At 39.2% G+C, this 14,231-nt stretch overlaps 1 protein-coding gene across 1 annotated transcript in view; it reads left to right on the forward strand.

Annotated features, from left to right (window-relative positions):
* smchd1 (structural maintenance of chromosomes flexible hinge domain containing 1) overlaps positions 1-14,231 on the forward strand; it is a 215,627-nt gene that overhangs the window by 16,831 nt on the left and 184,565 nt on the right. The window contains exons 2-8 of the mRNA XM_041189810.1: positions 3,284-3,359; positions 6,652-6,813; positions 6,980-7,062; positions 7,614-7,747; positions 12,140-12,254; positions 12,953-13,072; positions 13,581-13,747. Of these exons, the coding sequence (XP_041045744.1) occupies positions 3,284-3,359; positions 6,652-6,813; positions 6,980-7,062; positions 7,614-7,747; positions 12,140-12,254; positions 12,953-13,072; positions 13,581-13,747 (857 nt within the window). The remainder of the gene's footprint in view (positions 1-3,283; positions 3,360-6,651; positions 6,814-6,979; positions 7,063-7,613; positions 7,748-12,139; positions 12,255-12,952; positions 13,073-13,580; positions 13,748-14,231) is intronic.

Raw genomic sequence — 14,231 nt, forward strand, 5'->3', positions numbered from 1 at the left:
GTGGCAAGGATGCAGAGCTTCGAGCTGATCCATTGCTTGTGGGATTGCTTAGGCCTGTCTATTACTTGCTGCTTATGCTGTTTGGCATGCAAGTATTCCTGTGTTATAGCTTCACTGGGTTGACACCTCGTTTTCAGGTATGCCTGGTCTTGGCCCTGGCATGCCCTCCTGCACTCTTCATTTAACTGGGATTGATCCCCTGGCTTGATCGTAATGGTAAAGTGGGTGATATACAGGGCCATGAGGTTACAGATTGTGTTAGAGTATAATTCTGCTGCTGCTGATGGCCCACGGTGCCTCCTGAATGCCCAGTCTTGGGTTGCTAGATCTGTTCAAAATCTATCCCATTTAGCACAGTGGTAGCACCACGCAACATGATGGAGGGTATTCTCAGTATGAAGATGGGACTTCGTCTCCATAATGACTATGCGGTGGTCACTCCTACCGATATTGTCATGGACACATGCATCTGCAGTAGGCAGGTTGGTTAGGATGAGGTCAAGTATGTTTTTCCCTTTTGTTGGTCCCCTCACCACCTGCCGCAGACCCAGCCTAGCAACTATGTCATTTAGGATTCGGCCAGCTTGGTCAGTAGTGGTCCTACCAAGCCACTCTCGGTGATGGACATGGAAGTCCCCCATCCAGAGTACATTCTGCGCCTTTGCCACCCTCCATTCTTCCTCCCAAGTGGTGTTCAACATAGAGGAGCACTGATTCATCAGCTGAGGGAGGGCGGTACATGGTAATCAGCAGGAGATTTCCTTGCCCATGTTTGACCTGGCACCATGAGACTTCACGGGGTCCGGTGTCGATGTTGAGGGCTCCCAGGGCAGCTCCCTCCCATCTGTATATCACTGTACCACCACCTCTGCTGGGCCTGTCCTGCTGGTGGGACAGGACATACCCAAGGATGGTGATGGTGGTGTCTGGGACATTATCTGTAAGGCATGATTCAGTGAGGATGTCTATGTCAGGCTGTTGCTTGACTAGTCTGTGAGACAGCTCTCCCAATTTTGGCACTGGTCCCCAGACGTTAGTAAGGAGGACTTTGCAGGGTCGGCAGGTCTGAGATTGCTGTTGTCGTTTCCGGAGCCTAGGTCGATGCTGGGTGGATCGTCTGGTTTCATTCCTTTTTTGTGGCTTTGTAGCGGTTTGTTACAACTGAGTGGCTTGCTATAGTTGAAGGACAGGCAAACAAGAAATTTCAGCTGCAACCTAAGCAAGGTTTTGCAAGGCTAGGTTAATTGAAAAATTCAAAACAGAGCTCTATTGGATAAGGATATTGAGGGATATGGAGCTAAGGCAGCTCTATTCCTGTTACAATATTAAATAGATTTTTTTTGTGCAGTGGTCTAACTTAATTAACCCCATACTCTACATTTCCTCAAGTATTTCAAGAATTTGCTCTTGAGATTCTATTTTCATAGAATTCGAATTATTTTTTGAGAAAACAAGACCACCTGGTGCATGCTGGTTTAAGATTCAGGTTGCTGATCTTCCATCAAGAAGGTAATCGATCCTGAATTGTTAACCATTCCCTTCTCCTCAGATGCTATCAGATCTGCTGAGTATTTTCAGCAATTACTGATTTCACTTCAGATATCCAGCATCTCTGTTGATTGTCTTTACTGGTGTTTATGCTCCACACTAGCCTCCTCCCAACTTGTCTTATTTAACCCAGTCAGTATATCATTCTATTCTTTCTTCCTGGCGTTTTTACCTTGGCTCTCCAGAAATGCATCTATGTTATTCATCTCAGCTACTCCTTGTGGTAGTGAATTCCACATTCACACCACTCGACGAGTAAAGTGATTGCTTCCAAATTCCTTATTGAATTTATTGCTGATGATCCTATATTTATAACCCTTAGTTTTGGAACCCTCCTCATGTTGAAGCATTGGGCTGAATCTTGCTGTAAAAATAAATTAATGCACATTCTTAATGTGTAAATTGGCTAGCAAGTTCAGGGGATTAAGAGATGCAAATAAGCAGATTTTTTTCTATGCAATTTGTTGATGTTCCAGGTGAATGGAATTTAGATGCCATGACCTGGTGAGTCTCTGGGTAATTGGGTCAAATCTGGTTTGACACTTAGGCCAACTAAGTGACCTCCCTCTGGGGCCGGGAGGGGAGCTAACAGCCATTGTATTGTGGAGATTTCAATCTTTAATTACAGGTTTGTGTTTGGACCATTATTTTCAAATGGTGCTCATTTAGGATGTTACTGGTTCTCAAAGGGGACTTTAAATTCATGTACCCACTCTGTGTGAGTTTCTTTCTTGAATGGAAAACTGCACTTAGAATTTGTTTTGTTTTTCAAAATGCGTGAAATGTTCAGCCTTAAATTTTAAATTGACCGTATTTGGTCAGAATGTTGGCAAAGTGATTTTAGATCTTGAGTTTTTAACCCAGGAATTTGTTTTTCAGTTGCTTGAGTCAGAATTGGATAACTTCCTGCATTACAGTTTGTGACAACACTTCACTTCAAAAGCCACCTCTGGTTTTAAAGCTCTGAGATATCTGAAATGCAGGTCTTTCTTTTCCATTGTTTCTGCAACGTAGAGGAGCCCAGAGCCCTTAGCTGCTACATGGGCAAATGATTGGTAATTACGTATACACAAAACCACCAGTGACAGAATAAGGTTTATTACTTCTGGGTTGGTTACTTCCTGAGCTTTTCTCAATCTGATTTCCATTGATAGCATATCTATGGTTGCCACCTGGGTCAATCCTTACACCTTTACTCAAAAGTATTTGTTTGGATTTAATTGTGGCACGCAAGAATATATTAGTCTGAACAATGCTGTTATCATCTCTACAAAGGAGCTTTCCCTCTATCCTCCATTCACTGAGTTTGTACTGCATTATTCTGCTGCTATTGTGTGTATATATGTGAAATGAAACATATAAGGTAGTTATTGGGGTTGTCTTCATGCTTTTAATGTTGTGCACTGTCATGTTGCTACAGTTACACCCGTGTTTTCTCATTGCTGCTACAGGACATGGGTGGAATTTAGTGTTAACTTTTTAAATTGGAATAATGAACAAATACAATCATGTAGATCTTGAGCATCATGTGGGATAGGAAGACCTTAATGGGAATTTCCTAAATCCAGCATTGTGAAGATCCTTTCACATGCATATTCGACATATAATTTTCATTGAACCTATCAAACAAGATTGTACTATGATGTTTGGAAGGTGCATTTCATTTGAAAACTGAAGAGACTTTGGTGAAGCAAAATGACTTCTTGTGTACTTAAAGCTGCTTTTTTTCTTTCAGGCTTTTGACATTACTGCAGAAAATAATTTTGTAATTACAACGACAAATAGGAAAGAAATCAAAAACCAAAACTTTGGTAAGTTTATTTGAAACGCAGATTGTTCATTTTGGTGAGATGCAGTGAACAAATTTTACATACCATACTTCACCTAGCAGCCTGGCTGATACAAACAGTAATCATGTTTGTGAACTTGCTATACTGTCAGATGTAACTGGCCTAAAAGACACAAATGAATCAGTTGCAAGAAACTGATATCTTGCAGTAATATTTTGGATACAGCAGAAAGTGTAGTTATTAGTTGTCAACTTAAAATACTTAAATTGTTCCACAGGTAAGCATATGCTAAAGATAAGGTATTTATAATTGACACTATTCTCTTGAATGACAAATGAATGGCCAATTTTTACAAAGATCTTCGTTATCTTAACTGAAAAACTCATGGATTCTTTCTCGTTATGTATATTCATGAACTTACTGGGACGTTGCATCTATTTTTTGGTGATATACAGTGCTACAGTTGCTTAGAATCCTCCTCTATGTTGCCCAAGTGCTGCTCTTCATATACAAGTATGGACAAAAGGCATTACAGCCATGTGCTAATCTCTCCTCACAAGCTCACAAGTGCTGCTTTCCCATAAAGGCTACTGCATAGTGTTCAGAAGTAGAAATCTTGTCCAACACTTTACCTATCTAGTCAGAGGCGGTTGTGGCTGATTCTTATTTGAACATTGGCTTTTAAGATATTTGCTGAGTTTGCCAACTAAGTCATGAACAGAGTTTCATTTGTTTCCATAAGGTGAGCAGATATGCCTTTCTATACTGTCACCATGACAGTTGTGCTTAACCTGATCTATGGTTTGTAAGCTAGAAGATTCTTTCATACATTCTTCTGAAATTAATTTAATTTTCTGATGTGGATATAATATCTGAAATGACTTTTGAAGTTGACTTGATTTTTGCTGATACAAATTTTACTGGGGAGTTGATGCTGTAAAGTGAAAAAAAGGCTTCACATGCAAGAGTAGGAATATCTATTCAGTTTTTCCCCCTACTCTGTCAATCTTTTCAAACTCTGATATCCTTCACAATGAGATTTGACACTTCATCCAGATTTCTCACGTATCACATTTTATAAGTGAATGGTTTCACGATGTCAGCAGAATTGCACCTGTAGGTGGTACTGTGAACATATTAGCCCAAGTCTTCCAGTCAGTGGCGATGTTGGACACGTTGCCACTGCCTGCAAAAACTTCTGTGCCCCAATCCTTTTGCGCTTTTTCATCTGGGATTTCCAATTCTGGCTGCAGCAACGATGGATCCACGCAGTTCAATGCAGAAAAGATATGCCCCTTTTTTATGACATTAGCTTCTGTGTTCAGGTAAGTTTTTAAAGGTCTCAAGTCTTCCAGTGGATGATGGGTTGGGAGTGGATAGTCGGGTCAGGGAGGTGGGAGTTAGTTGGGTTGAAGCAGTATGGTGGTGGTGGGAGAGAGAGTTGGGTTGGGGAGGTGGTGGGGGGGGTTAGGTGACTGGGGGGTGGTCAGTTGTGGTGCTCAGTTCAGATACGCTGGCTAATCACTGAGTTATATCAGAGATTAACCAGCGTAATATTTCCAGGGTAGGTATCCAGGTAAATCATACACATCTGGTTCAAGTCTCTGAGACTGAAATCAGTATAAGAGACATTCGCGTAGTGTCAGAAATCAGTGTCAGAATCGGCAGAAATCTGCCCAACAGAAGTTTAAATGTTCTGGGCAATCACAGCACTTGTGCATGTGTCAGAACTTCTGCAGGGTCCCGCCATGGTTCACAGACCTAAGTACAGATTTCGACGCTTTGGATCTTGAAAGAGTGGGGCAAATGTCACACAACCAGTCAGTTAGAATGAAGTATCATCCATCCTTTCATGACAGCTCCTCATTGAACATGGAGAAGTCTCACTGTAAACCTTAAATGTAAAAGATTGCTGTACCATGCATCGAAAACGTGTAAGTGAGCAGAAGCTGATGGATACACATAGACTCTGCATGTTATAGAAATGTAGCTGTAATGAGCAAAATTTAAAACTGAAATACCTTAGAGAACAATTCAGAAGCAAAATGAAGCCAGAAGTGATTTGGGCTGATGTGCACAGGAAGAAGCCATAAACCCTTAACTGCTGGGGGAAGTTGCAATGAACTATACCACTCCACTGCCATAATATGTTGCTGGTCCCCACACTTTATATACTGGAAAGTGCTGACAGCATAATTGTAGAGAACTAATGCTGTTCTCTGAAAATAGTCTTCAGATGTCACAAGCTGCACCCACTTTACCATTAGGGCGATCTTACTAGTATATAGCACTTGGCTGAAAAACATTGTCCACCATCACAAATGGAAAAACTCCAAGTTATCACACTAGGATTGAGTTTTTCACACATTTTTGATGTGCAGAATATACTGATAAGTTAGCTACCAAGAGAAAGGTAACGGTGAATGTTTGGGGTTTCTAAGTATGTACATATTTTCTCGTTCCAAAAATATTTTTCAATTAAAGTATTTACTGCAGAGGCATCTGTTTAAATCATTTCCTGAAAAGGACAAGTGACCATGTCACCTCCTACATTGGTGTATATTTCTTTATCATTTATTCCATGTTCGGTCACAACTTTAACTTAACTTTAAGTATTGTTTTGAGTTGTGACATCCACACCATAAATGGCCAGAAATTATTTTTGGTAGTTTTCAGAAAGATCTGTGAAGGACTCCTGTAGTTGGTTTGAAATTTCCTTGGAGCAGGTTCAGCACATTCGTTATGGTAGCAGTTTTGGAGAACATTGATAAATCCCACGCCTGCATGCACACACAAACACACTACAAACAATATTTAAACTTTGCCAAAAATTGATAGCTCTTTCAGCTAAATATTTGAAGACCAATGGTCAAAAAGATTAAAAGAAATACTGGCTACATTACTTAATGTATATTTCAATTATGTTGAGGAAACCAAATTCCCTAAAATAGTACTTTTTTGGATGCCATCTTTCTGAAAATTGTTCACTCCCGAGTTCACCAGATACAGATCAAGCCTATTGTGGTTAACTTAATTGAATATGCTTTAATTATCTTATGCAAAATGCCCATTTGGTGTGTTTGCACGTTGTATATTAAGATAGTTCTTTAAATATTTTGCACAGATTTGATATTATCTCACACATTTGTTCACAGATGTCTGCCCTATAGTGTGGATTGCATATCTAGAATGTATTTGGGTGCACTGTACTACAGTTGAACTTGCCCATTTTTGTGCCTTGCGTATAATTTCAAGCTGCCATACATTAATTGGAAATACATTAAACAGTTTTGCATTTTTTTTTCAACCTTAGATAAAAGTGTCAAAGATGGCACCACCTTGTATATACTTTACTCAGTTGACCAAATACTGCCCTCAGCAACAAGGGAGCGGATTGACTTTCTTCCTCACTATGATACATTGGTTAAAAGTGGCATGTATGAATACTATGCCAGTGAAGGACAGACTCCTTTGCGTAAGTATACAACTTGCACCATTTAATTTGAGTAATATTGCAGAAAATAATTCAAAATAGATACTGTTCTAGACTGCTTGCTCGGAACTTGTTGAACTACTCAGTTTGAAACATAGCTTTATTAAAGTGTAGCCAACCCCAACTAACCTTTTTTTTAAATGAACAGCATTTGCCTTTGCTGAACTGATAGATAATTCATTATCTGCAACAGCCAACAACAAAGGGATTCGTAACATACAGGTCCGGCTGGTGAGTAATATGTAATATGTTCAAAATATGTATGTACTTCCTACCAACTTTTCCATGTATGCATTTATATTTGAACTGCTTATAATTACTTGTTATACTGTAATTATACTCTCTATGAAAGGCCAGCAGCCATTTCACTGGTGAGGAGTGGTGTGATTACAAATTACAGCATGATGAGTTAATATAGGCAGTTTCCATTATAAATGTGGATTATAAGAATTTATAATGGAAATATGAAAGCAAGAGCAGAATGTTTGGTGGAAAAAATTGCAGGAATATAGAGCAACATCTGTTAAGTGGTATTGCTGTTCAAAAGAACCTGCGCAGACTTGATGGATTGCATGACTACGTCCTGTGCTGCAATATTTAATAGTTCTATGTTCTTTAAAATAGGTAGTGGTGCACCCCGGATTGATTATCTCCCATCCTTCAATCCTGCCATAACTGCAGATTACACTTAAAACTGCTTTGACTAGTACTATTTATTTATTTCTAATGCTCCCCAGATTATTCACTAATTCCAATTCTTATGGTCTATTTCTCCTTTTTAGTTGTTTGATGAATCTCAAGGTAAACCAGCAGTAGCTGTAATTGACAACGGGAGGGGAATGACATCTAAGCAGCTTAATAACTGGGCTGTGTACCGGCTGTCCAAGTTCACCAGAACAGATGATGACATTGAAAGGTTGGTTTTCCAGATATAGCCATGCTCATATGTACCCCCAATCCCATGAGCCCTAATTTTGTGATACTTTATCGAATACTTTTTGAAATCCAAATACATTATATCTATCCCTTATAAGCCCTACTAATTACAGCCTCAAAAACTTTACAGACTCTTGAAACATAATTTCCCTTTCGTCAATCTGTAACAACTACTCAGTCATCTTATAATTTAAGAGCTCTGTTATCATGCCCCTAAAATAGTTGGTTCTAGCATTTTCCCTGATACTGATGTCAGGCTCATTGATCTATAGTTTCTTGTTTTCTCTGTCCCTCCTTTCTTAAGTACAATATTCTGTTGTCTTCCAGTCATGGGGTATGCTCTAGAATCTAGGGAATTTTACAAGATGAAAACCAACTCAGCCACTTCTTAAAACCCTAAAATGTAGGTCTTAAGGTCAAGAAAATTTGTCACCTTTTAGCCCTGTTAATTTCTCTGGTACTATTTTTTTAACCAATATCTCTACCATTTCCTTATTCTGCAATAATAACTTCTGTCTCTGCCCCTAAGGGACACACTTTACTCTTGCTGATCTCTTCCTTTTTATATACGTACAGTAGCTTTTGCAAGCTTTTTTGTCTGATGCTAGCTTGCTCTTGTACCTTCTCTTAGGTTATCAATTTCTCTGCCATCCGTTGAATTTTGAACTCCTCCCAACCCTCACGCTTACTGCTCTTTGTGACAGCATTATCAGCTTCTACCTTTGATCTAACACTATCTTTAACTTCTCTTGTTAGCCACGGATTGACCACTTTTCCATGGACATTTAATTCCTTGAAGGAATGAAGAACTTTGAGTGAATTTTATAAATGTTTACCTTTGTCTATCTATTGTCATATCTTTTAATCTAGCTTCTCAATCTACATTGGCCAAATTAAACCCTCATAACTACATGCTTTGTTCATATTTAAGTCCTTAGTCTTGGACTTCACTAAATCACTCTTAAACTCAATGCAAAATTAAACATTTGATCACTTTTCCCCAGACCCCCTTTCACTACAAGATTATTAATTAACCCTGTCTCATTGAAGAACACTAGATCTAAAATTGCCTTCTCCATGGTTGGTTCCTTGATATGATTTAGAAAACGCCTTGAATGTATTCCATGAACTTGCCCTCCACACTATTGTTGCAAAATTGGTTTACCTACTTTATATGAAGATTAAAGTCCTGCATGATTGCTGCATTACTCTTGTTACAAGCATCACTAATTGCCTGATTTCTACTCCACCTGACACTATGACGACTCTGAGGGGCCCTATAAACTAGTTACCGGAGATCACATTGCTTGCCACAGCCTCCCAGAAGCTACAGTTGTAGCACAACACTTGCACTACTATCCCTATCTAACCTTGTTTTATATATTTAAATATGTAAACTTGGTTTAATTAATCAACTTGGCTCAAGAAAATACTGCAGATGCTGGAAATCAGAATTAAAAACAAATTGCTGGTTTTGTGGTCATCATCAGACTTTTAATTCCAGATTTTTATTGAATTCAACTTTCACCGTCTGCCATGGTGGGATTCGGGTCTCCAGAGCATTACCCTAGGTCTCTGAAATATAGTCCAGTGACAATACCACTATGCCACTGCTTTCTGCACATGTGCAGCCTCCCTAGGGCCAGTGCACGCACAGTGGCTGCTGAGGCCCGTCAGGAATTGTGGTTTCCAAACTCTGAGGCCTGACCTCTGTTCTTAAAAGGTTAGCTTTCTTCTTTCTTTTCTTAGGCTAGCAACAGGTGGTAGAGGTCGTGGATTTGGAAGGTATAGTCAAAGGAGAGTTGACATGTTGCTGCAGTGCATCTTGTAGATGATACAGAATGCTGTTACCATGCATCAGTGGAGGGAATGAATGTTTAAGGTGGTGGGTGGGGTGCCAGTCAAATGGCTGCTTTGCCCTGGGATTATGTTGGGATTTGGAGCTGCACACATCCAGGCAAGTGGAGAGTATTCCATCACACTTCTGACTGAGGAACGTAGGAAATAGGAGCAGGAATAGGCCATTTGACCCCTCGAGCCTGCTGTGCCACTCAATTAGATCATGGCTGATCATCTACCTCTATGACACTTTCCTGCACTATCCCCATATCCCTTAATGCCTTTACTATCTAGAAATCTATTGATCTCTGCCTTGAACATACTCAATGATTGAACCTCCTGGGGTAGAGAATTCCAAAGATTCATCATCCTCTTGAATGAAAAAATTCTGTCAGGTAGAAGCAAATGTAATAACATCTACTTTGTTGAGCCCTTTAAGAATTTTGTACATTGCAAAGAGATCACTTCTCATTCTTCTGACCTCTAGAGAATACAGGCTCAGTTTCCTCAATCTCTGTGCATAGAACAATCCTGTCATCCCAGGAATCTGTTGGGTGAACATTCATTGCACTCCCTCTATGGCAAGTGTGTCCTTCCTTAGGTAAGGTGACCAAACTGTACTCAGTACTCCAGATGTGATCTCACCAAGACTTTATACAATTGCAGCAAGACATCTCTACTCCTAACTCAAATCCCCCTTGCGATGAAGGCCAACGTACCATTTTCTTCCTAATTGCTTGCTGCACATACATCTGCATGTTAGCTTTCAGTGACTCATGAACAAGGACACCTAGGTTCCTTTGGGCATCAACACTTTCCAACCTCTCACCATTTAAGAAATTCCCTATATTTCTGTTTTGCCTATCATAGTAGATAACTTCACATTTTTCCACACAATATTCCATCTGCCATGTTCTTGCTAGCGTACTTAACTTGTATAAATCCCCTTGAAGCTTCTTTGCATCCTCCTCACAACTCACATTCCCACCTAGTTTTGTGTCATCAGCAATATTGGAGATATTACATTTGGTCCCCACATACAAATCATTGATATAGATTGTGAACAGCTAGGGTTCAAGCACTGATCCTTGCAGTACCCCACTAGTCACAGCCTGCCAACTTCAGAATGACTCATTTATTCCAACTCTTTTTTTTTGTCCTTCAGCCAATTTTCAATCCATGCCAGTATAATACTTGCGCCTTATTGAAGTTAGACAGGTTTTTGGGAGTCAGGATGCAAGTTACTCGGTACTGAATTCCCAGCCTGTGACCTGCTCTTGTAGCCGCTGTATTTATAAGGTTGGTTCAGTTAAGTTTCTGATCAATGTTTAAACACCCCCCCCGGCCCAAGGGTGTTGATGATGGCGGATTTAGCGATGGTAATGCCATTGAATGTCATAGGGAGGTGGTTAGATTCTGTCTTGTTGGAGACGGTCATTGTCTGGAACTTGTGTAGCAAATATTAAACATTCACTCTCTCCACCACTGACGTACAATGGCAGCAGTGCATACCAGCTACAAGCTGAACTGCGGCAACTCATAAAGATTCCTTTGACAGCACTTTCCAAATCTGCCACTACCACCTAGAAGGATAAGGGCAACAGATGCATGGGAACACCTACCACCAAGTCATGCTCCATCCTGACTTGAAACTATATCACCGTTCCTTCACTGTCGCTGGGTCAAAATCCTGAAACTCCCTTTTTAACAGCAGAAGTTCAAGGCGGCCGCTCCCAATCATCTTCTCAAGGTCATTTAGGGATCGGCTATAAATGCTGGCCTAACCAGTGTGACTTCCACATCCTGTGAAAGAATAAAATAAAACTTGCAACTTATCAGCTCTAGCTTGCACATTGGCCAGGTCTTGCTGCATATGCACTCAGACTTCAGTATCTGAGGAGTCACAAATGGTGCTGAAGCTTGTGCAATCACCAGCTAACATCCCATTCCTGACCTTATGGAGGGAACGTAATTGAAAAAGCAGTTGAAGATGGTTGTGTTAGGCAGTATCTTGAGTAACTCCTGCAGCAAAGTCCTGGGACTGAGATGACTGATCTCCAACAACCACAACTATATTCCTTTGTGCTAGGTATGACTCCAACCAGTGGAGAGCTTTCCTCCTGATTCCCCATAAGTTTTGCTAGGCTTCTTGATGCCACACTCTGTCAAATGTTTCCTTGATGTCAAGGATGGTCACTCTCTTGAGTTCAGCTCTTTTGTCCGTGTTTGGATTAAAGCTGTAATGAGGTCACCCTAGCAGAACCCAAACTGAGCATCAGTGAGCAGGTTATTGCAGCGTAAGTGCCGCTTGATATACTGTCACTACGTGGGCTACAGTAGTTCAAGAAGGTGGCTCACCACCATGTTTTCAAGGACAGTTAGGGATGGGCAATAAATGCTAGCTTTGGTAACGATGTTTACGTCCCAAGAACAAATAAAAATAATGCTAATAGATCATGCAGTAAGCAGTAACATTCTTTAAGCTTGATTGCTTTTGTCTAAAACTGATGAAAAATAAATCTTATTTCCTCAGTGATCATTCAGGATATGTTCGTCCACCTGTGGTGCCTCGCAGTCTCAATAGTGACATTTCCTATTTTGGTGTTGGTGGGAAACAAGCAGTTTTCTTCATTGGCCAATCTACTAGAGTAAGTTTAGAAATTTATAGCCATTAGCAAGAGTATTTCAATTCAACAGTAAACAATAACTTCTAGCAATTTCTGACTATTAACTTATAACGTAATTGCCCGGAGCAATGATTTTCTTTTTCAAAATTTCCTGGTAAAACTGAAATGTCTGTGTTCTTGCAGTAAGTTGGTTTAATGAATCATAGTTTTATCTAACAAAAATTATCTCATTAAATTGATCTTGGTATGTTTCCTTTAGGCTTAGATATGCCTTCATAATTTGTTGTGGCAAGTCCAGAGGCTACCTCAAATAAAAGAAAGTCTAGTGTAATGTTATATAGAAACTCTTTTTTTTAAAAAAAACACTTCCATCTGTATCATTTGATGTAAATCAGTACCTCAGTAAATCTCTTAAATTGCTATGAGACGTTATTAGATCAATAGAATTTTTAAACAAACACAACTACCAATGCAGAAAACTAGTTAAATAAAATATGTAGTGAACTCTTCTGTATTGAATTTTTGTGAATTTTTGGATGCTTATTAATTTTAAAGAAAAATTGATGTGAGTTCAAAAGCATAATGGGCATGTTTCCCACAGCAGGCTATCTGGCTAATGTCTGATTATTTAATTGAATAAAATATGTGGTCAGTTGAAGATTTTTTCTTCTTTCTAGCTGCATGTTTTAGCACAGTAAATTTTGTGTGTTTTTCTGTAGATGATAACCAAACCAGCAGATTCTCAAGATGTACATGAATTAATGCTTTCTAAAGATGATTTTGAAAAGAAGGAAAAAAATAAAGAAGCAATATACAGTGGATTCATCAGAAACAGAAAGGTAATGTAACATTTGGAGTCCTTTTTAAGGCTTTCTGTGCTGCAAATAGCAAAAGTCTATTTAACGGATTAATATATTTGAGTGTAATTCTGTCTAATTTTTGTGACTCCATCCTCCCAATATACTTTTGAGCATTACAGCCTGTTAAAATTAATGCATTGTAGCTTTCTCATTGATAAAGCTATATAATGTGATGCCTGGGTATCATCAAGGAGGGACAGAGAATCTCCAAAGCAATTGAGTAAGTTTGCTAATTTGGTGTAACTGATCATTTAATTTAAAATAACCTCAGGTGGTTTAAAATGACAAAATCAGGGTTGAATTTAAATTACATTGAAACATAGATTAATTGGGAATTTTTGTATGTGATATGTTTCTTTCAGGTGCAGTGTGTGCGCAATTGCAAGTTGGGCAAAGAAAATGACTGATTTTGAGATTTTAGCACAAAAATATTTCAAGTTATAAGTGAATAAAATTTTTTACAAAATGTTATGCATTTTTTAAATAGCCAACAGATTCAATGCACATCACCAGTGAAGATGAACGATTCCTACATAGTCTCATTATGGAGGAAAAAGACAAGGAAAATTTTACTGCGGTAGTAATCACAGGAGTTCAGCAAGCTCATGTACAGTACCTGAAAAGCTATTTTCACCTCTGGACTAGACAGTTGGCGTAAGTGGCAAGTGTTGAACCTAAAAGATAGATTTTCCTATTAACTACTGTTCAAGTTTTAAGTCATCAACATTTTACTTCAAATGCAATTGTAAATACAAGTTACCCTTGCAGTGTAAGAACTTTCTTTCTGGCCCACACTAAATAGTCTGAAACCAGTATCAAAATATATATTTTTTAGTGGCTGTTTTTGAGATTTTCTTAAGGGCTACGTTTTGATTTTCACAGGCTTCTTAGAAGCCTGTAACTGTCCTCAATGCAGGAATTTGTAAACTCATTCCACACCTCCATTGAGGGGACTTGGTGCTGGGCAGGCATGTAGAATCCAGTAGCCTTTAAACAGTTTTCCTTCATTCATCCCCCCGACCTCGTCATCCTCCTCCGGTGGCTGATATTAAATATTAATGCAAACTTGAGGCATGGAGACTCTTCAGATCTACTGGACTTCCAAATTTTCTACACATCAAACTTTTTTTAAAAGTAG

The sequence above is a fragment of the Carcharodon carcharias genome, chromosome 6 (assembly GCF_017639515.1).
Source record: "Carcharodon carcharias isolate sCarCar2 chromosome 6, sCarCar2.pri, whole genome shotgun sequence".
NCBI classification, from domain to species: Eukaryota; Metazoa; Chordata; class Chondrichthyes; order Lamniformes; family Lamnidae; genus Carcharodon; species Carcharodon carcharias.